The 20529-nt window shown below is 39.7% G+C and overlaps 1 protein-coding gene across 1 annotated transcript in view; it reads right to left on the bottom strand.

The window, feature by feature from the left end:
* Nucleotides 1–20529, bottom strand: part of syn2b (synapsin IIb) — a 282170-nt gene that overhangs the window by 136217 nt on the left and 125424 nt on the right. The window contains exons 2-3 of the mRNA XM_067998658.1: nt 11059–11116; nt 675–766 (exon numbers count right to left, since the gene is read on the bottom strand). Coding sequence (XP_067854759.1) covers nt 675–766; nt 11059–11116 — 150 coding nt within the window. The remainder of the gene's footprint in view (nt 1–674; nt 767–11058; nt 11117–20529) is intronic.

Raw genomic sequence — 20529 nt, 5'->3', positions numbered from 1 at the left:
ATATATAGGTATAGATATAGATATATAGATACAGACTCAGCTATCAGTTATCTTATTATAGGGAAATACAATCCCAACTGCATTGAGAAACTTTTCACTTTTAAGGTATACCAAATACATTCATGAAATGATGGTATTCTGGCTTGATGTGTATGGTTTCCAGTGCAGTCAATAACTATTATCATGACAAGATGTGTTAGAAAAAAATTATAATGTATTTCAGAAATATCTGAAACTGCTTCACGCAACACTGAATTACTTGGAAGTGCATTAATTTGTTATGCAGGCAGATACGGCAGCCATTTTGCAGACTGAAATGTATAACATCTGGCTAGAATTTACTTTTAGTTCCAAGTGATACGTTAAAACAGTGTAATGATATTTTTATTAAACTGTCAAAACACCATATATGCATTAATTAAATCCTTACCTGTTACTAATATGGCCTAGTTCCAATCCTCAGCTAATTTTACTTCATTTCTGGCTTACAGTATATCTCATTAAGAGGTGATGAAATGTAATATGAAGAACCAAATAAATCAGCGCACTAATTGGTCGAGAAACATGAGAGGGACTATGTGGCTACACAATTTTCTGAGGGAACAAGACAGCTAATGAAAAGCAGACTTGTCATGTTGTTCCTTGTGCTTTGTTCATGCAATCTCTTATCTCACCTGACAACTTTTACACCATTTCGAAAAACTTGCATGTCGACTATGCAGGTACCATCAGCTTGAGCAACCAGGTTAATCTCAGCAAATTCTGCCTGAAAAACAATTCAAAGAGCTGTTCAGAGCACAGTGAAAGCGAACCTGGGGTTTGCAGAAGCAATCAAATACACTGCAATGTATTCCAAATGATACTTTCTGCGAGTCTCTGATTATCAAAGAGATCTTTTTCTGAACATCAACATTTCAGACATAAAAATGAAGCAGAACCTCTGTTCAGTTGAAGTATATAATTAAATGTTATGGTTCTCTAATGGACTCCATTTTAATATCTGTTGATAATAGCTTGACATTGATCTGTTAAAGCTACATTTGAATCATTTATGTTTTGTTGACAACATTTACATTTATAAGATTACTTTCAAAAACATCACAATTTAAATGAATTTATTTTGAGATCTTAAAATGAAATTCTTACTTGAGTGAATGTTTTGTTTTCTAAACTGCAATACAGTACAAATCTAGAAGTTACATATAAAATGGCAGTAATACAGTTGTCTCGCTGAAAGCCAGCACTATAAAAATGTTCAATCCCATTCGGTTCAACCGTACAGATTAGAGTATTGGCTCTGGATTCTAGCTTTGGTTTTCAAAATAAACTTGACATTAGAAAGTGTGGCTGCAGATGACCTTTGACCAGTTGTTGGAACACCACTTGCATTTTCAGTTAATAACATTCCTTGCTGTGTTTAATGGTCTGTGGGGAGCACGACATTAAATGGCACAAATGCACAATATCATCAAAACAAATAAAGCATTCTTCTGACTATTCTGTCTGGAAGGTAGGCTCCCATTCATTTTAATGAGGCCACAAGAGATTGGAGGCCAGCTGTTAAAAAAGAACTAGCAGGTTCTAAACAAGTCATTGTTTTACAAGCCTCTATTCCCTTGACAGCTCTTAGAAAATCGGCTGAGTTCTGCAAATGTTAGGAATGAGGGGAGCTAGTGACAGAGAACTACTGATCATCATCATAGTCCAGTTCTGCTATAAAACCAAACTGACTCAGCACTCCTCAACAGATTCTCAAAACATTGCACAAATTTAAAGACGATGTAACATTGGTGTCTGGCAAGTCTGTAAATCAACAATGAATCGTTTTATGTTTTTAGACATTTTTATTACATTTGTATTACATTCAGCATTTATCAATAACCCTGGAGCCCATTCGGTGCTCCCTCTTATCTCTCCCTTTCTCTGTGCTACATATCAGATGAGACGGTGGGTGTGTGACCTACTTCCAGGGCTGTGTCTCAAAACGATTGCCCTATTGAGGTTTAAATTACAGGCCAGTCAGTCTTACCTCAGTAGTGGCAAATTATTGGAGACAATTCTGAGGGACATTATTCATCGTCATTTAGAAAGGCACGGATTAATCAAGGACAGTCAGCATGGATTTGTTAAGGGAAGGTCGTGTCTGACTAACTTGATTGAATTTTTTGAGGAGCTAACAAGGAAGATCGATGAGGATAATGTGTTTGAAGTAATCTACATGGATTTTAGCAAGGTTTTTGACAAGGTCCCACATGGCAGACTGGTCAGAAAAGTAAAAGCCCATGGGATCCAAGGAAAAGTGGCAAGTTGGATCCAAAATTGGCTCAGTGGCAGGAAGCAAAGGGTAATGGTCGACAGGTATTTTTGTGACTGACAGGCTGTTTCCAGTGGGGTTCCACAAAGTTCAGTACGAGGTCCCTAGCTTTTTGCGGTACAAATAAATGATTTAGACCTAAATGTAAGGGGCATGATTAAGAAGTTTGCAGATGATACAAAAATTGGCTACGTGGTTGAGAGTGAGGAGGAAAGTTGTAGACTGCAGGAAGATTTCAATGGACTGGTCAGGTGAGCAGAAAAGTGGCAAATGGAATTCAATCCGGAGAAGTATGAGGTAATGCATTTGGGGAGGGCAAACAAGGCAAGGGAATACACAATAAATGGGAGGATACTGAGCAGAGTAGAGGAAGTGAGGGACCTTGGAGTTCATGTCCACTGATCCCTGAAGGTAGCAGGACAGGTAGATAAGGTGGTTAAAAAGGCATACGGGATACTTTCCTTTATTAGCCGAGGCATAGATTATACGAGCAAGGAGGTTATGCTAGAAGTGTATAAAACACTAGTTATGCCACAGCTTGAGTATTGCATACTGTTCTGATCACCACATTACAGGAAAGATATGATTGCACTAGAGAGGGTACAGAAGAGATTTACGAGGATGTTGCCAGGAATGGAGAATTTTAGCTATGAGGAAAGATTGGATAGGCTGGGGTTGTTTTCATTGGAACAGAGGAGGCTAAGGGGTGATTTAATTGCAGTGTATAAAATTATGAGAGGCTTGGAGAGAGTGGATAGGAAGGATCTATTTCCCTTAGCAGAGGGGTCAGCAATCAGGGGGCATAGATTTAAAGTAATTGACAGAAGGATTAGAGGGGAGCTGAGGAGAATTTTTTTCACCCAGAGGGTGGTGGGGGTCTGAAAGGGTGGTAAAGGCAGAAACCCTCAACTCATTTAAAAAGTACTTGAATGTGCACTTGAAGTGCTGCAACCTACAGGGCTACGGACCGAGTGCTGGAAATTGGGATTAAGATGGATAGATCTTTTTTGGCCGGCACGGACATGATGATCCAAATGGCCTCCTTCTGTGCCGTAACTTTCTATGATTCTAAATAGATTTGTGATCATATTCTTATAAAAAGGATAATTATGGTACTGATCCCTGAATATGTACAAATTGCAATAAATCGTTAAGGCTGATTAATACCACACAGAGAAAAGCAGGTTTTAATTATTAAAGAAACATATTAGCACCACTGAATAATTAAAAACTTTCTGGGTGATACATCATTTCTTTTAAAGTGCAGAAGCCAGTTACTGTAAAATTTTATTAGCAGTCTCATTATAATAATTTTTTTGCTACTTCTGTTGGAAACTGTGGCAGAGGAACTGCAAACCTTGACAAGTTGAAATCTGGCCATATGAGTTTGTAACAGTGTAGACTGTGCCTGTAGAAACAGACCATAAAAACTGAATAAGGACTTGTAAGGTTCTAATTAATGCTAGGGGTTCCAGTGACCTGATAGATAATATCCAAACCTCCCAAAATTAAATTATAGCACAGCATGTATTCTCTGTAGTCTGTTATTTTATAATAGATTAGTGTGTCTCAAATGGCATTGCTGACTGGCTGACAGGAAGGTTGGCCGATATCTTTGTTGCTGCCAAATGTTGGGGAAGCTGGTTCCAGGTTGATGATGGAGGCCAGCACTAAGATTTAGGGGGGGTTGGGTGCTGAGTTGAGGCTCAGTTTGCATGGATAGTCGGCCGCCGGGAGAGGGGTTTTAAATTTTCAAAAGATAGAAAATCAAAGAAAAAGAAAATTATGCCAATAGTGGAGTACCGGCAGTTCCAGGAATACAGCACAGGTAAGAGGAGTGTTAAGGTGCAGAACGGGATCCTGGTCCCTTTAATTGACTCCGAGGTCCTTACAGTTCCACATTAGCATGCTGTATATTGAGCTTCAGCTTTGTGCAGGCTTTGACATTTGATTCCTATGTGCATTTGATAATCGACTCACCTCAGAACTCACTATTTAGAATGACAGTAGTATCCAAAGCTTTCCTCTTAGTCTGAGCCTGGGAAGTGTCCTGCTGGTGGTAGCTGAGAATTTTTTTATTTGGTCGGGGCAGCAGGGAGGTGAAATGCAACTTGGGGGAAAATTGAAATTGGGGAGAAAGGTTTCGCATAATGTGATTGATGTGTAACAAATGTAGAAAATAACCAAAACAATCAATTGGAAAAGAGAGTGGATGGCACTATTTGCATGGAAACTCCCAGACCCAATTATCCTGCATTAGATTTCAGCGCTTCAGAAAGAAGAACTCTTAAAAAAATTATACTTTTTGGTGATACATGGAGGTACTTAGCAGTAGGTTGAGTTTCCCCTCCCAAAGTCACTCATCTCTACAGTTTGGAAGGATGCCTTAAGGCGTTCTCAACATTGGCGTAAGTATTTTGGTCTACCATTGAGTAGTTATTACAAATAATGACTCAATGCTTGGTGTTCGATGTTCTGGTAATACAGTTTTATTTGAATTGTTAATTATCAAAAAAAATTTCCTTATTTAATTCTTTAAGTTCCATTGAATAAAAGTGGGAAGAAAGTTGAATTTTCACACAAAAGACAAACTCCCTGAGCAACACAACACATTACTAAACTTCATGGAATAAATTGTTCCAGTTTCCGTACCAGCAAATACGTGTGCTTGGAAATTAGTAGCCATACGACTAAGGATGACACAAATGAGTTACAATCAACAACAACTCTGCACGTTTCCAAGGCAGTCACTTTTACTACACCAAAGAAAACTCTGGATCGCAACTCTCCTTAATAGTTTGGTGTTTTTTTACATTAACGGCCTGTACAGAACAGCCATTCAGGGCCAAGCAGGATCCCGAAGATTCACACTGTTGAGTACAGCTTGAGCAAGTAGCAAGAGGGAAGGAACTGGAACTAAGGTGTGAAATTTCTTATGAGAACTGAACAGAATGGCTTCTGTTTTGCCATTGTTTAGTCAGTGACAGTTCTAGCTCAACCTTGACTTGATGTCAGACAGACAGTCAATCAGCACAGTAATAACTGTGGTATTCAAGGTGGTAGTGGAGGGGTAAATTTAAGTATCAATGGCATACATATGGAAGTTGTTTCATGTTTAAAGAGAATGGTCCAGAGAGAAGAAGGCGTTGCAGATGTGCTGGCTACAGTGGGACAGACATTAATGGACAATGCCGTAGACACCAACTACATTTTCGGGGAGAGCTGCCAGTGTCGGTCGCACCTACATTACAACAATGACTACATTTCGAAAGTACTTCATTGGCTGTAAAGCATTTCGGGACACCCTGAGGTCTTGAAAGGCGTTATATAAATGCAAGTCTTTCTTTCTTTCATTTCCAGAGGCAGCTTGCCCCACAAGAGAAATGAATTTTGGGCCACCGGTAGCGGCCCTCAGGTAGGGGCTACGGGAGGGGAGGGGTTGGATGGGGCAACAGGATGGGGGCGGGGGCGACTGCCAGGACTGGGGAGTCCGGGGAAGCACACCTGCTCCTGGCTGTACAGAAAGTTTTTTTTAAAAAAGAGAATGATTTAAATACTTACATTTTGTTGGCAGCCACTGGGGCCACTGAAGAAACCCAACACCTGCCCCGCTCATCAGGAACACATTTTGTAGAGGGGTCCTTCAACGGGCATTAGGCCCAGGATGCCAAAAAATGGCCCCCATGAATTTAGCTGTGGGACCAACGCCAGCACAGATGGGGTGCAGGCTGTTCTACCGTCAAATTGATATGCTTTGCGCCAATGTTACGCCCGTAAAATAGGTGCAACACATACAAATCTCTACCCTATTGAGCCATCAGAGGACTGGCGTAAAGAAATGGTCTAATTTTATTTTATAATAATCACCGAAACTTGCAGGATATTATTGACCTGCGTGTACTGAAAATGTATGGATACTTTAAAACTGTATGGCACTTTCAGGACTGGTAAGGCTGCTGATTAAATGAATGTATATTAGAATTTTGCTATATCCTGTATTGTTTCTTACAGAAACATAAGTAGCATATATAGGAATATAGTGTAATGCATCAGTTGGATATAAAGAGGCAAGTCAAAAGCGTGATACAATCTCTCACTTTGATTTCTACCTGGATAGGTCAGCCCCTAAAATGCAAATTATTGGATTTTAATATTCAGAATGGCAAAACTTTAGACCACCACTAGATAGAACCCACAGGTATGGAGGATAATTGGCTGGATTTTGCTGTGAGCGGTGAACGAACGGTACCTGCCGTTTGTTAGACTTGCATTTGCCCACAGACTTTCAATGAGCTTTTGCGGGTCAGTTCCTCTAAATTAGACAGCTGAAAATCAGGGCGCCCTCTACAGGGCATCTGGGACCTGTGTGAACAAGACAAGCAGCTGTGTATCTCCTTAACCAACCAGATTGAAGCATCGTTAATAACAGCACAGTCAGAACCAGGAAGTGCAAGTTAGAATAGTGAATTCAATGTCAAATCAGGTACAGAAAGCGAAATAAAGAGAGGGTAAGAAAGGTTGAATTAAGAGAGACAGAAAGAAAAAGTAAAAAAAAAGTATTTACAATTTTTTTAAATGCCCAACAACATTTAAAATCTGAAGGAATGGGACTCCACACTTGTAAAAGTTAATTTTCAGTGTCAGAGAGGCAGTAATTAAGACTTACCACACTGTTACTTAGACTTCAAATGACTTGACTTAATATTTTTTTGGTGAGATTAGTTCATATCTATGAGGTAAGTTCAGGAAAGTCACGCCATTCAATATATTTAAGAACATAAGAAATATATTCATATGGCCCCTCGAGCCTGCTGTGCCATTCAATAAGATCATGGCTGATCTTCTTCCTCAACACTTTTCCGCCAATCCTCATATCTCTTGAATCCTTAGAGTCCAAAATCTATCGATCTCAGTCTTGAACATACTCAACGACTGAGCATCCACAGCCCTCTAGGCGTAGAGAATTCCAAAGATTCACAACCCTCTGAGTGAAGAAATTCCTCCTCATCTCAGTGCTAAATGGCCGACACCTTATCCTGAGACTATGCCCCCTAGTTCTAGACTCCAGCCAGGGGAAACAGCCTCTCAACATCTACCCTGCCAAGCCCTCACTGAATAGGCCCTTAGTGCTCAATCTCTCCTCATAGGACAACCCTCCCATCCCAGGAATCAATCTAGTGAACCTTCATTGCACCGCCTCTAAGGCAAGTATATCCTTCCTTAGGTAAGGAGACCAAAATTGTACACAGTACTCCAGGTGTGGTCTCACCAAAGCTCTGTACAATTGTAGCAAGACTTCCTTACTCTTGTACTCCAACCCCCTCGCAATAAAGGCCAACGTATCATTTGCCTTCCTAATTGCTTGCTCTACCTGCATGTTAACTTTCTGTGTTTCGTGTACAAGGACACCCAAATCCCTCTGAGCACCAACATTTAATAGTTTCTCACCATTTAAAAATATTCTGTTTTTCTATTCTTCCTACCAAAGTGAATAGCCTCATGCTTCCCCACATTATAATCCATCTGCCACCTTCTTGCCCACTCACTTAACCTGTCTACATCCCTTTGCAGATTCTTCGTGTCCTCCTCACAGGTAACTTTCCCACCTAGCTTTGTATAGTCAGCAAATTTGGATACATTAAACTCAGTCCCTTCATCTAAGTCATTAATATAGATTGTAAATAGCTGAGGCTCAAGCACTGATTCTTGCAGCACCCCACTAGTTACGGCCTGCCAACCTGAGAATGGCCCATTTATTCCTACTCTCTGATTTCTGTCCTTTAACCAATCCTTCATCCATGCTAATATATTACCCCTAACCCCATGAGCCCTCATCTAGTATAACAACCTTTTGTGTGGCACCTTGTCCAATGCCTTTTGAAAATCCAAATGTGACACATCCACTGGTTCCCCTGTATTTATCCTGTTAGTTACATCCTCAAAAAACTCCAGTAGATTTGTCAAACACGATTTCCCTTTCATAAAACCATAAAAATGGGGAGCCAGCCAGCGAGACGCTGTTTTCGTGCAGCTTTTGGAGGAACATCGCATCTTGGCCAGCAACTTCCAGATTTCCGTGTTTAATTGCGCGTGTGCAGTTGCCAGAAACTGCTGTCTGATTTGAACAGCACTCACCGCTATTTTAACAGCAAAATCCGGCCCATAATGTAGTATAGGATGTTTGTGATCATTTCAGAAGTGATGAGGGCCTAATAACTATCAAGACACAAAGGGAGTGGGATTCTGCCTATCGAATAATTTTAGCAAAAAAGTCCAGTTTCCTACTCACGACTACCTTTTAATTAAAATTACTGATGGGAGCAATTTCAGCTCCAACTACTCAGGTGAGTGAGGGGAGTCTTCATCGTGTGTAGGATAAGCTGTGCAGCTCACAGTTTCCCAAGTCCTCTAAGACTGACTTACCCAAAATTAAATGAATGTAAGTTTTATTTTTGTCTTTAGTCTTATGAATGTTTTTACAGGTGCAGGCAACGTTTAATACAAGAGCCAAGAAATTACTGTTGCTGCTGTTCGCCAAGGAATACTTAACACATTCAAATGACATTCCTCTACTATTTTATTCTTGTATTACACGCTTTATTTTAAAAGGGGCAAGAATTCCTCTGGAATACTGAGGACACACGTTAACCAATATCACCAACAGTAATTTCTACTTTGTGTGAGCGGCCTCTTGAGTTAATCTCCAGACATATGTACCAGGTGGATGTAAAAGATCCCACGGCACTTTTTGAAGAAGAGCAGGGGAGTTATCCCCAGTGTCCTGGCCAATATTTATCCCTCAACTAACATCACTAAAACAGATTAACTATTCATTATAACATTGCAGTTTGTGGGATCTTGCTGTGCGCAAATTGGCTTCCGCGTTTCCTACATTACAACAGTGATTACATTTCAAAAGTACTTCGCTGGCTGTAAAGAGCATCGGGACATCCTTAGATCGTGAGAGGTGCTATATAAATGCAAGTTCTTTCTTTACTAACTTGCAAATTCCAGTTAGTGAGGATAAAGCGTTAAATTTATTGGGCTGTTTTTGTACCAAATTGACAAGCAAGTTGTGAAACGTTTATGAATACTAAGCTCCTTAAAAAATGCAAGATCTGTTGCCAAGTTTGCCATCAGTCAGTACACATAAAAAAATGCTGGTTGTGTCACTTAGATTCTATACAACATATTCTAGGTGTTCTAACAATGAGGAGAAAATTTCCCTCAGTTATCAGACCATGGGGTCGATTTTCACTGCATTAACGGGATGGTAACAGTCTCAAAATGGGGTCGATGGCCTTACCACCCTGCAAATTCAGGCTGGTGCCATTTTAAAAGGGGTCGACCTCTGGGTGTCCAAAGTGCCTGTTTCAGGCTCCTTTTATTGTGGGTTTCTATAACCTAAATAGGACCTGAATGCCACTTTAGGTAGGAACTAGTCGGAGCCTGTGCAGTGTAGGCTTCAACCAGTTCCATGGATGATGGAAGGGAAGAGGTCCGGCAAAGTTAAGTCTTGAATTATTTACGTGGGTCTGAGGGGCGCAGGAGGGCACCTCTGGGGCCCACAAAAATAATCTGGGCTGCTGCCACCCCGGGACCCCCGCATTCAGCAATCGCGATATCCACCCCCCACATCTCACCTTCCTGATGGCAGCTCCGGCCCGGATTCCTTTGCCGAATCTGGCATGCCTATTTGACGCCCTGTGGCTTGTCTGGCGAATGTAAATGAGGCCGGAGCATCAAAATCACAAGGGCCTCTTCGCCAGAGGGGTGGAGCAGGTCAAACACCCGAAAGTCAAAACAAACCCCCAAAGAGAGGTAGTTCCATTCACATGTTAGTTAATCAGAATTGACAAAGTGTGCATTATTCCAAAAGCCAAAATATTACCAAGCAGATCCCAAATATTGCAGAAATAAAATGAAATAAAACTGAGGAAACCTTTATCTATTTGCGTGAGACATTAATTTAAAAATTATTATTGGCGATATTAGCAGACAAATGCGATTAAGTGTTCTTATGACATTCTTGTAAATAAATGGGTTAATGTCTCAGTTAAAGTGGCAGATATAGGAATGTCAAATGAACACGTTTTGCATTTTTCCGCTAGTATCACTAATGGTGATTTCTATCCTACTGTCTTTTCTGTTGTGATGTCAGAAAGTAATGTTTTCTGTTTTGTTACAAAGGGTAGCGGAGTCACATGAAGCAAACAAGACTGCGTTATGCAATAGTTAACGCAAAAATCTAATACTAGATTACTTCGATAAGGGGCGACAGTTGAGTAATCATATCTCTTAAAGCGTAATCATTATTTGTTTCGGTATATTATTGAAACCAATTGCATTTAAACAAAGGAAATGGCATCACACATTTTCATTTTCATTTTGCATTGTGCTGGCATCAGAAGGCAATTGCCATTATTCTAGTGCCTGCTGTCAATCCCTGAACACTATTGTTTGTTATCACCTACTAAGGAATAGTGAAAACTGCTCCTCACAAATGACAGCTCTTCAATCTTCGTTAATATTCAGTCCAATGGTGTAATCTTACAGAGTGTTTACCACTGCCATCAATTAATAGGGAACTGTCAAAATGGTCTTTTATTAAATGCCAACTTATTCGCCAAACAGGTTTAGTATTTTACCCCAGGAGGATAGACTATTAAATACATACAATAATCACACCTCACATACATTTCATGCTACTCAACAACAGCTTTGAAGATAGAAAAAATACTGACCTGTTCCACTCTGATATCATATTCTCCATGGACTTTTTTTCCACGGAACAATTTTGCCCTAAGAGAAAAGAAAATTATTAATGAACCACTAATTAGACATTGAACACCTGAAGTAACACTTAAAAAGGCACTGGTTTCTTTAAAAAGTATTTTGTCAAACATTATTTTTGCTGAGGGAAAAGAGCTGTATGTCAGGCCCAAGTGACAAGCAGACATGCTTCAATGTGTTTTTGTTCCTGTATTGTGTGCCTGAAAATGGGAAAAGGCTTGACAGACACTTTTTCTTGACGATGCTGTGCCTTTAATGCAGTTAACCATTGCCAGCTTTCCCTTACTGACAAACTGGGGTAGATTTTATCAATTTGATGACCAGGCATAAAACTGGCACAGCAGATTATGCCATATAGAAACAGTTACAGAAACAGCCCATAATTGGTTAATTTATTTTCTTTTTGAATGCATCTCAGATTACATCACAGAAGGGACAACCCAAATTTAAAAAAAAAATCAAAAGTAGGCAATTTAAAGGACAGATTTTAGGCCCCTTATTAGCATATTGAAGGAGCCTAATACCGATTTTAGGCTGACACCAGGGATGCCTCTACTGTGCCCGAACAAATATGGCGTTGGACGTGTTTCCGACACTGTTTGGATGCGAGCAGTTGGCCCCCTAAATAGGATCTCTGGGCCCTCGTTTTTTGGCCCGGAAAATGGGTGCAATGAGGTCCAATTTCACCCCCATTTTGTTGAATAACTGAGTGCTGGTGATACTATGGGAGTTAGAATGGATCAATGACTTATTGAGCCCAGCATTAGGACACAACTGAATTGACACACACACATCTGAAGTCAGGTTAACGATGTACCTACTGATATAAATTAAGCTCTCTTGCTCATCAGAAGAAGTAAATCCACTGGGACAATAATCTGATGATGGCATCAGGACTCAATATGAAAAAAATAACAAACAGGCAGAATATAAAGGGGTTCTAATCCTCTCTTTACTGCTTACGTTCCCTCTTAACCTTTGAATACAATCTACATACTACCATATTCCCTATCTGCAGTAACTTGGGGCCCAGTTTAAGGCCAACTCACATTACTCATTTAAGGCACTAGGTACTTTCTGGTGATTAATTTTTGCTCCAAATAGATATTTTGCAGGGAATTTCAACAATTGGCCGCATCTGATAGTAAAGTCATTTAAATCAAAACGTATGATGCCCTTTCCATCTCAGCAGTGGGTGTGATAAGATGCTAAAAATGAAATTGTGGTTTCCTGTGAATAAAAATCTTCCTATAGTAACAGAAAAGTGATGACTCTTTATCAAGAATTTACAAAAAAGGTATAAACAGCATGTTACAAAGGATTAACTGACTCGAGCTGCTTTAACATCCTTTTATTCATCTACTTATTTTTCCGATTCATTGTTCAACTGATCCAGTGTTAGTTTTAGAATGAAGATAGCTGTAATTTTATTCATCCTGATATTGTTGATGAATGACAACTTTAAAGTAAATAAAGAGAATATACTTCATAATTACTCTACATGTGGTACTGAGAAAAATATTTGATAAAGGGTAGCTAAAGGGAATTAAAAGTTTTAGTTAATTTGGAAAATGCTTCAGAATTAAATGAATTTTTAAAAAAGTCATGGTCCACTGTAGCTTTAGTTTTCAATGCATCCATTTAATATAGATTTTCCTTCTAATAACCTATATGTACTCATTCGGACAACAGGCCAGTGTTCAGCAGTCACATGTACACAGGCTTATCCAATGACAGTCAAAGAAAACAATTGTCCCCATAGGTGTTTCATGCAGGGGTCATTAAATCTGAGTTTTGGCAGCATCGATCGGGAATAACTAATCACAGCTCTGCAAACCATGCGTGTGTACTTTACATAATTATAGCCCACCAGCAAAACTACTCTGAACATAATCATCAGTAATAGCTACATGTGGTCATCATTAATGCTAAACAGCAACCTCCACATTAAATTATATCAGCCGGCCATTGTCGGGACCATCATGAATTATAATCAAGCTTTTGCAGGCTTTGTAAAATGAGAACAGCTTATTTTATTTAATACAGATGCGGTGAAAATCACTTTATGGCTAAAACTGGGCAACAGATGAACGGTGTCCTCCAGCTGCCAGATGTTTGATTTGTGGAAACACAGCGTGAGCACAACCCACTAATCATTATCTGTTAAAGGAATTGAAGCAGACACATTCAGATAGGATTCTGTATCCAAAGTGCAGCCATTAAAGCAGTACCCGGTTTTCAGCGACAACAGATGCAGTATTTAAGGCAGTGTCAAAACTCCATCAAAGAGAATAACTACATACTACATGTAAACCAACAGCTAGCTATAACAGCAAATAACAAATAAATGTTAATCTTACACAGTGCTGCATATTGTTTACTGATTACATATCCACCACATCATAAATATGATTTTTTTTTGGCTAAATAGTATCTGGCAGTAGGCAGAGGCTACATAATGTGTAATATGAAAACAAAATATGAAAATCTTTTTCAATGTGTATAACACACACTAGCTCTGGGATTCACTGCCCTTTATCAAATATTTTTTTCTGTACCACATTTGAATGCGTTATAACTTTAAACAACCCTGGAAGCAGTCACTGGAATACTTGTCATGGCAACTGTCGTTGAAACAAGTTAATGAATTCAGAAAATGCAGTGGTAACATGGTGCCCTGAGTGTTGACACTAGCTTTGATGTTAATGTTTTGATTTTATACACTAAGGATTCTATTCTTTTTGCAACAATGAAAAAAAACTTGTGCTACAATTATACTGCAGCTTTTTGACCACTGTTAAATAGAATAGTTTAATTATTTTATTGACTCCAACAGTGCTTTTTACATTAATGCCTGGCGATTGTCACGTTTTGGGTTTTTTTTATCACTTGTTGATCCCCTGTGGTGTTGTACACATGATGTGGAGATGCCGGTGATGGACTGGGGTTGACAAATGTAAGGAATCTTACAACACCAGGTTATAGTCCAACTGTTTTATTTGAAAATCTCAAGCTTTTGGAGGCTTTCTGTTGTACACAGTAAGTGAGAGAATATGCTCACTCTCTTACCTATCTCTGATATCATTGTGTTATTGATTTTCTCCGTCTCTCCTCTTCTGCTTCTGTCTTTCTTTCTCTTCTCTTATCCTTCTCTCCCTTTAACTCTTTTTGGTTCACGCTCTGTCCTCTGTTTCTCTCTGTCTTTTCACTTTTCCTTTCAGGTGGTATGGTATGGTGTGGTGGGAAAAGGAGTCACCTTGGCTGCAGGCTAAATTTGGGGTAGGATTGCAAGGAAAAAGTGGCCCTCAGTGGCTCTCTTCACAACCCCTCAGCAAATCATTAATGCTTTCCTTGCCCGTATGCTCCCATCTCTTCACCTTCCCACAATCCCCTTTGCATTGCCACTCCCCTCACCCTTAAGCCTCCATCCACTTCTCCAGCTCCCACTCTTAACTAAGGGCAGATGGTAAGAGGCCATAGGTTCCCTCACCCAAATTGTTTCCATCTCTACTCCCCTTTTCTCTCCTTCCATCCTTTCCTATCTGTTTCCCTCAAAGTAACTTTGTTTCCTTTCAAAATTCAACTTTAAAAAAATTAGAATGAGGAAAGAGACTGTCTGTCTATTCTCTCTCTCTCTCTCTCCCTTTTGTATGAAGGTAATTTTAACATAACCTGTCAGCAGGAAATGGACAGGTTCAGTTTGGCTGCTCGTTTTACACCACGCCTGATTTTGCTCTCCATTGAAGGCAATGGAGAGTAAAATCGGGTGAGGTATGGAATGGGCAGCCGAACTTAACCTGCCCATTTTCCTCCCAATGGGTTAGGTTGAAATTACCCCCATAGTGTTAGAAATTGTGATCTCTGTCTCATAGGTGCAAGGAATTAGCAATTACATTTTCTGTCAGCAAAACACAGGTAGATAATTAATTGGCTTCAAAATTCAACTGGTTTTTCTTTTGAAAATTGAACTAACATTAGTTTTTCTCCTTCTTTTCTTTACTCCCTCTGGTCACTCTCTCTCTCTGTCGCTCTCTTCCCCATCCCCCCTCTTCTTTCTGGCCTAGTTTCTTTCTCTCTTACTTTTCTACCTCCTCAGCTTAATGTGCTTTCTGAAGTTTACAGAATACAAAACAAAAGCTACAACGGGTCTGCAATCAGAACAGCCTTGTTTTCTGAAATCAGAAAGACTCTCTGATTTAAAAAAAAGTTTGGAGACAAATGATGTCCACAAGTATCACACTTACACTACTACAAAAAATAACTTGGTAACTCTAGCCCAAATGGTAATTGTTTGCGATTGTTTTAAAGGTGTATTTTCAGACTCTCCTGATGGCTTAGTGAATGAATGGACCTCCTGCTGTGGTTCAAAGCCATAGAGATCAGGAAGGTCCCAGGTGCTAGTAGCAAAGGTGGGGACACTAATGCTGGCCTCAACGTCACAAGCTAGGGAAAGGGGGAAATCAGGCAGGGTTCCTGCTACTGATGGCATTCAATGTGATTTGACAAGTGTGGCACTTAATGGTGGAACAATGCATGACATTGAGTCCCTGGTATAAAAAGCATATTTATCTTGTACAAGTTTATGAGACCCATTTTATTGGAAATTGAGATTTGACATAGTTAGTCACGTTTGTCCCTGAGAAGAACTGCCTCTGACCTCAGATCTACTATACCTCCAACATTTTCTAAAAAAATGTATTTTCTTAGATAATTTAAAAGAAACAATTAATCCCATCGAACTTTCCCCAATAGACTACCTGAAAATCTTCAACTTTGGCAGATTTCCAATCTGCATGTGGTAAAGCAACATAGACATGTTTGAGTTTCTGTGAGATCATGAATGACAGTCGATGAGTTTTGTTGGAAATCTTACCCATGGAAACATTTTTGTTGCTGTTTTAGGTTATATAGCAACCAAATGTGTAACAGCACCTGGTAAATAAATGGGAATGTATGACTCACAACAAGCAGCTGTGGACTGAGGTATGTAACCAATGCTGTGATGCAGTACCAAAGCTGCAACTTTTCTATTTGTAGCCAAAATTTCCATCAACAGGAAAGACATCATTTTCCATGTCATAGAGCTTTCCTTAAATAAAGTTCTGTATTAAGCACAGTAAAGTGCTTTGGGTTTCTATTTTAATACATTTCTTGAATGATAAATGCGAGTTTAAAAAATAACATTTTGTCACTAGACAAGTTTTACACCAGTCATATTGACTCTGACTCCAGCTGCTTTTTGCAGAAAGAAAAGTTGATCTTTATAAAATAATGTGATCTGATCTCAAACGTTTCATGTGCTGATCTTCCATTATGGTTTTCCTGATTGCTGGAATATAATGTGAGCTCATCACAACCTCACATTACTATCAACATCAACTCAATTTAAAAGAAAATGGCAGCTTATGTGGGGAAGATATTGCTGCAGAACTGGAACAAAAACTCATGAATAAAAAGGTGATGTTGGAGTTTGTGAACATACATATACAAGAATCCCCAGAAGATCATGGAAACCTCTGGAATAATCCAAGTTTATCTTTTAAGTGGTTTATTACACAGAACATCCAATATCCTTAATAATGCTGCTAATTAGTTGTTAACGATCTTGTTTTTCAAACCAGCACTGTTCTACTGTTCCCAAACTATCTGCAGCATTTACAATGAGATTTGGGAGCATATTCTAACAAACACACACTCAGTGGTAATACAGTAATAATCTACAAGCAATTCAATAAAATTCACCGGGGCGACTTTTGACTGCAGCTTGCCCGAGAAATCAACCGGCAAAGGGAAATCAGGTGGGCACTTGGACATCCCTTTGATGCCCAAGGCCTATCTGATTCACTTTTCAGGCAGGCTTTTAAATAGGCACCTAGCACTCCTAACCAGAACAGACGAGAGGCTGTTTAAATATGCAAATCATGGTCTTACATCAGTTGTAAACACATTTAAATGAGGCCCGGGAGCTAAATGGCCCAGACAACAAGCTCAACTCTCTGTGGAGGATTGTTGACCACCCCACACTACACGCGGCCCAAACACGCCTCGAGTTAGAACTGGGGCTTGTTTTTCAGCATTTTCAGAATGTCAGCCTAACTTCAAGCAAAAACTTTACATCTTAACCACATAGCTCAGCCACAAGTGAATGATTGTGCTATCCTCTTACTACGTATCCTCTTTTTTATGCTGCCAATTATCTCCATCATCTGTACATGCTCTCTGCCGCTCACTTCAATGTACAGCTTTGTACATGCTCTGGACCTATTCTGATAATATGGCTAATCCACAGATAGCAACTAAAGGAGGAATGAGTAAACACGTAATCCTCTAATGAGGCAGTACCACCATCATCTTGATAATGGAGTGCTGATCCACTAACACCACTGAACATTCACTTTCAAGAGCAGGATATATATTAAGCTACCTGCCGAGCTGATTGCCCCCCTTCCTCCCCATCCAACGAGCAGGTGGCAGAAGGACATTGCCAGGGACTCGACAGAATGGTCCCCAGCACTAAGGTACATTGTAAGGTAGAGGGGACGGGGTGGGGTCCAGAGGTGATCACAGGTGAGGGAGGGTGGGGGGAGGTGAGGGAGGGAGGTAATGGGGCAGTAAGATCCAAGGTTTCTTTCTGGAGCCTGGAGGAGCACTCCTGCTCCGCCTGGCCCACAAGGAAAGCTTAAAAAAATGACCTCGACCTCTTCTGGCTATCGATCCAGCTCCCAGCAGGTTTGGTCTGGCCGTGAAGCCGCCAGTGCACTCAGGATTCAGATTAATATTGTAATCAGGCCCTGAAGACGTCACTGGAGCCTAACTTGAAGAAGGACCCCGTTCGCTTCGGGTGTACATCTTTGTCGCCTACAATTCGAAGTAGTAGTCAGCCAGGTCAGAGTGGGAAGCCAGTGGCTAAGTCCCTCGCTCCATTTAAACCGCCCCCACCCTTCCGGCCTGATTTAAGCCAGGTGGGGGAGTTAAAAGTCCCTCCATTGTTTCCAGAGAGAATCAATTGATAATTAAGTACATTTTAACCGCAATTTAAACAGCTTTGGGGCTGTAAATTTGTTTTTTATACTTCTTTTCTCCTTGGCACTTTTTTTTACGAAAACAATTTCACTCAGCGCTCATTGTTTACTACAATAAACGCTCACTGGAGTTCTATTGGTGTTTATGACCTCATTATAATAGAAAAATCATATACTAACTTAGTTTTTTTTTAATCAGGCTTCCAAAGCGGCTCCATTGTACTTTAGAAGAGCTCAAAATTAATATTCTTTTCTGCCTACACATCAAGAACAAATTCCTCGACTTTTCAATTGTTATGTTCATTATACTTAAATGTACTGATCCTCATACTTATAAAGGCTAATGTTTGTGGCGATAAGATTGCATCCATAATTTAAAGGCTCAGTCGTCATTAATAATCCATTCAACCATAAAGCAGCCCTACAAATTGATGAAGAAACCCCGGTGGAGAAAAACATTATAAAAATGAACAATTTGCTTCTGTTTCAACAAGACCAGAGTTCATTTATAATCAGATCCAATCTGCCAAAGTTACAATTTTAAAAAGAATTACATGGAATTCCAGCACAGAAACAGGTCATTCTGCCCAACTGGTCCACGTCAGTGTTTGTACTCCACACAAGCCTACTCTTACCCCTCTTCATCTAACCCTATCAGCATAACCCTCTATTCCTTCTTCCCTCATGTGTTAATCTAGCTTCCCCTTAAATACATCTATGCTAGTCGCCTCAACTACTCCTTGTAGTAGAGAGTTCCACATTCTAACCACTCTCTGGGTAAAGAAGTTTCTCCTGAATTCCTTATTGGATTTATTAGTGACTATCTTATATTTATGGACCCTATTTTTGGTCTCCCCCACAAGTGGAAACATTTTCTCTATGTCTATCCTATCAAACCCTTTCATTATCTTAAAGACCTCTTTCAGGTCACCTCTCAGCCTTCTCTTTTCTAGAGAAAAGAGCCCCAGCCTGTTCAGCCTTTCCTGATAAGTATATCCTCCCAGTTCTGGTATCATCCGTGTGAATCTTTTTTGCACCTTCTCCAATGCCTCTATATTCTTTTTATAATAAGGACACCAGAATTGTGCACAGTACTCCAAGTGTGGTCTAACCAAGGTTCTATACAAGTTTAACATAACTTCTCTGCTTTTCAATTTTATCCATCCAGAAATTAACCCTGTGCTTGGTTTGCGTTTTTTATGGCCTTATTAACCTGCATCGCTACTTTTAGTGATTTGTGTATCTGTACTCCGAGATCCCTCTGCTCCTCTACCCTGTTTAGACTATTATACAAGCAGTATGTGGCCTCCTTATTCTTCCTACCAAAAAGCACAACCTCACACTTATATGTATTGAAATTAATTTTCCAACTACTCGTCCATTCAGCAAGTTTATTAATGTCTTCCTGTGTTTTCTCACATTCTTCCTTTGTATTAACTATACCTCCCAATTTGGTGTCGTCCGGAAATTTTGAAATTGTACTTCCGATTCCCGAGTCTTCATTGCGATTCCTGAGATATTAATCAGGAAATAAGGGGGGCTTGTAAAAAAGGTAATGCAATAATCATGGGCGATTTCAAATTTCACATAGATTGGACAAATCAAGTTGGCAAAAATAGACCTGAGGAGGAGTTCATAGAGTGTATTAGGGACAGTTTCTTAGAACAATACGTCAGGGAACCAACCAGGGAACAGGCCATTTTGGATCTGGTAATGGGTAACGAAACAGGATTAATTAATGATCTCAAAGTAAAGGATCCCTTGGGAAGCAGTGATCATAACATGATAGAATTTCACATCCAGTTTGAGAGCGAGGATCTTGGGTCTGAAACTACTGTATTAAACTTAAATAAGGGCAATTATAAAGGAATGAGGGCAGAATTGGCTAAAGTGGACTGGGTAAACAGATTAGATGGTATGATGGTGGATAAGCAGTGGCAAAGATTTAAAAAGATATTTTATGACTCGCAACAAAAATGTATCCATGTGAGGAGGAAAGACTCCACAAAAAGGGTGAACCAACCATGGCTAACTAAGGAAGTAAAGGATAGTGTCAGGTTAAAAGAAAAAGCAGACAACATGGCAAAGATTACTGGTAAGCCCGAAGATTGGGAAAACTTTAAAAACCAGCAAAGGATAACTAAAAGAATAATAAAGAGGGAGAAAATAAATTATGAGTGTAATCTAGCAAGAAATATAAAAACTGACAGTAAAAGCTCTACAAGTACATAAAAAGGAAGAGGGTAGCTAAAGTAAAGATTGGTCCCTTAGAGGATGAGACTGGGGAAATAATAATGGAAAACAAGGAAACGGCAGAGGAATTGAACAGATATTTTGTATCTGTCTTCACAGTAGAAGACACTAATAATATTCCAATAAAAGTAGAAAATCAAGGGGCAA

Source organism: Heptranchias perlo, chromosome 17 (genome assembly GCF_035084215.1).
Source record: "Heptranchias perlo isolate sHepPer1 chromosome 17, sHepPer1.hap1, whole genome shotgun sequence".
Classification (NCBI taxonomy): Eukaryota; Metazoa; Chordata; class Chondrichthyes; order Hexanchiformes; family Hexanchidae; genus Heptranchias; species Heptranchias perlo.
Note: the sequence above shows the minus strand (reverse complement) of the source record. Positions and strands in the feature narration are given on the sequence as shown.